The sequence below is a fragment of the Panicum virgatum genome, chromosome 5N (assembly GCF_016808335.1).
Source record: "Panicum virgatum strain AP13 chromosome 5N, P.virgatum_v5, whole genome shotgun sequence".
Lineage (NCBI taxonomy): Eukaryota > Viridiplantae > Streptophyta > Magnoliopsida > Poales > Poaceae > Panicum > Panicum virgatum.
Window position 1 is genome coordinate 45047924 of NC_053149.1, and position 2532 is coordinate 45050455.

The window sequence follows — 2532 nt, forward strand, 5'->3', positions numbered from 1 at the left end:
GCACCGCCTTCCGCCCGCCCTCACGCATGCCCTGGCCTCAAGGCCTCGCCCAAGGAGGCAACGAATTCGTTCTTGGGGCCACGGATTAGGCCGAAGGAGCACCAGAGCAGCCCTTAGGAGCCGCCGGAGAAGAACACTGCTGTCGCCGCCCGCACAGCGCGCCATGATGCTTCCTAGCAAAACGAGAGGAGGAGAAGGAGCTGGGGCGATGGCAAGGAGGAGGGGGTGGGGGAGGAAGCCCCGCGGCGGCGCTGCGAGGTTTCCCGTGCTGCCTGCGGGAGCGAGAGGGGGGAGGGTGAGAGGTCCGTGGTTTATTGTAATTTGCTGAAACCTGCCTGTTGTACACCTAACAAACTAGCACGAGCATAAAGGATACGTCGATGGTGAGAGAAAAAGTTTATCATATCGCATGGCCATTTGATGATGGGATCTTAGGCTATATTATTAGCGATGGAAGTTCGTACACAAGACTCCACTCGAGCAGCAAAATATAATTGTTTTTGTTGCACGGACAAAAAAGCCTAAAATTCTAGACCGTTTTGTTCTTTATGGGCTGTTCTGGGCCTATCTACGTAAACATTGGGTTGTTAATGGATTAAAGACGCATAAGCTATCAACCATTCAACCTACATATATAGGAAGCCCCCCACTGAGTCGCTCCTCGTCTCCGAGGAACCCGCGCGCGCCCTCGCCGTCCCCTCGCCGTCCTCCGCTGCGCCGGACCGGCGCGGGAAGATCAGCGCCGGCCTGGAAACTACTTACTTACTCTCCCCGGTAACGGATCCCTCTCCTTCTCGATAGCTCCTACGGTTCTGCATCATCTTCTCGCCGCGAGCGATAGAGTCCGCATTACCCTGGATTGGATGCCCGGTCCATCCGTACGGCTGCCGGCTGGTGCCAGTCCCCGCCTGACGGGGGTAGCGTTGTTGTTGTGGGGGAAGAACTGGGGATCGGAATGCGATCTGCCAAACCTTACAGCGTCATCGTCCCCCGTACGCGGGATCTGCCATGGGGATGGGGGCGTTGGGGGGTATAGCAGTTCCGGCCAGCCATGGCTTACAGCCGTCCTAAATCCCTGTATCATCCATCTATCGCGCCGGGCTTCTAGTTCTGAGTGACTTTTGAGTTCCAACTAGAACCTTTACGGAGCTACTATTTCCATCCTTTGATATATTGTTACAGTTTGTTAGTTACCCCTAATTGATTTGATGTAGTTACAACTTCGTCTGGTTTACAACTTGCCTTCAATTTGCGCTTTGGATGGTTAGAGAAAGGTTGTGGTATTTTACAGCTATCATTGATCGGCACACTCACAGGCCTTGTGAAACATTATTGCAACATATATCTTCAGTGTTTGAGTGAATTGAGGATCCTTTTCTGCTCTCCACAAACAAGAAGATAAATACTATGTGATGGCCCAGATTATTTAACACTCAGTGTGTTGCCGTTTTCTGTAGGCATTATTTCATTCAGATACAAATCGTTATACCATTCACATTCCATCGTTTTAAGTGTTCTTCAATTTTTTATTGTTCTGATGTGAACCCTTTACTCTCTTTTTTGTTTCTCTTTGTTAGAAGTGACTCACCAAACACTTTACTCTCGAACAAACCATCCATCGATCTGCAATGGAAGCCAAGTTCTTGCGGCTTCTGAAGCTCGTGGGGGTCGGTTTCAAGGCGAGGTCAGAGAGCCAAGGCCGTGAGTTGTTCCTGAAACTGGGCTACAGCCACGAGGTGCAGTTCACCGCACCGCCCGCCGTCCGCGTCTTCTGCTTCAAGCACATAATCTGCTGCATCGGCATCGACAAGGACAGGGTTTACCAGTTCGCCGGCGCCGTCCGGAGCTGCAAACTCCCAGAGGTGTACAAGGGGAAGGGCATACTGTACATCGACGAGGTCATCAAGCTGAAGCCCATTAAGAAGGAGCGAAAGCCGAAGTGACAGCGGGAAGGTGTCAGAAACTCAGAACTTTATACTTTTGGCCTTCAACCTCTTGAGAATCGATTCTACTGCGCATTTGTAGCAATGCGGGTTTCATGTGATTTCTTGTGAAGCATTATCCCAGATTTGCCTCAGTAGTGTCAGGCAATGCGACGTACCCGAGGCATGTAGTATGACCTTGAATAGGATTAAGCTGCCAGTTAAAATTTTGTTTATGTCAAGCTGGAACCTTACTCTGAGTTTGAATTCAGTTATATTGGAACGTTTCCTTCCAAATTTCATTCATGCCTTGGGTAGCGGAGTTGGGAGCCTGATGCATGTCATTAATTATTTAATATTATTCAGACTGTAAAATATATTTTATATTAGAGATACTTCTTTTTGTCTCCCCAGCTGTAGCAATCGACTAATGAAATGAAGGTCCTGTTAATTGCTTTCCTACTATAAAAACTTGGTTTACAAATGTAACATTCCGTATCCAATTATCAAACCACCTGTTACAATTTCTAAGATAATTTTCATAAGCTCTAATGCATTTGGGGTTCATTCACAAGGAATTACTTGACTTTTTCCCTAAAACTAGTAAAGT

At 48.3% G+C, this 2532-nt stretch overlaps 1 protein-coding gene across 1 annotated transcript; it reads left to right on the forward strand.

Annotated features, from left to right (window-relative positions):
- Positions 1 to 702: 702 nt before the first annotated feature.
- On the forward strand, positions 703 to 2131 carry LOC120676943 (60S ribosomal protein L6, mitochondrial-like). The gene is made up of 2 exons (XM_039958293.1): positions 703 to 774; positions 1578 to 2131. The coding sequence occupies exon 2, from the start codon at positions 1629 to 1631 to the stop codon at positions 1941 to 1943; it is 315 nt and encodes a 104-aa protein (XP_039814227.1). The 5' UTR covers positions 703 to 774; positions 1578 to 1628; the 3' UTR covers positions 1944 to 2131.
- Positions 2132 to 2532: the final 401 nt, after the last annotated feature.

Bases quoted from the DNA above. Each gene is read 5' to 3' on its own strand.
- LOC120676943 (XM_039958293.1), top strand. From the start codon at position 1,629: ATGGAAGCCAAGTTCTTGCGGCTTCTGAAGCTCGTGGGGGTCGGTTTC.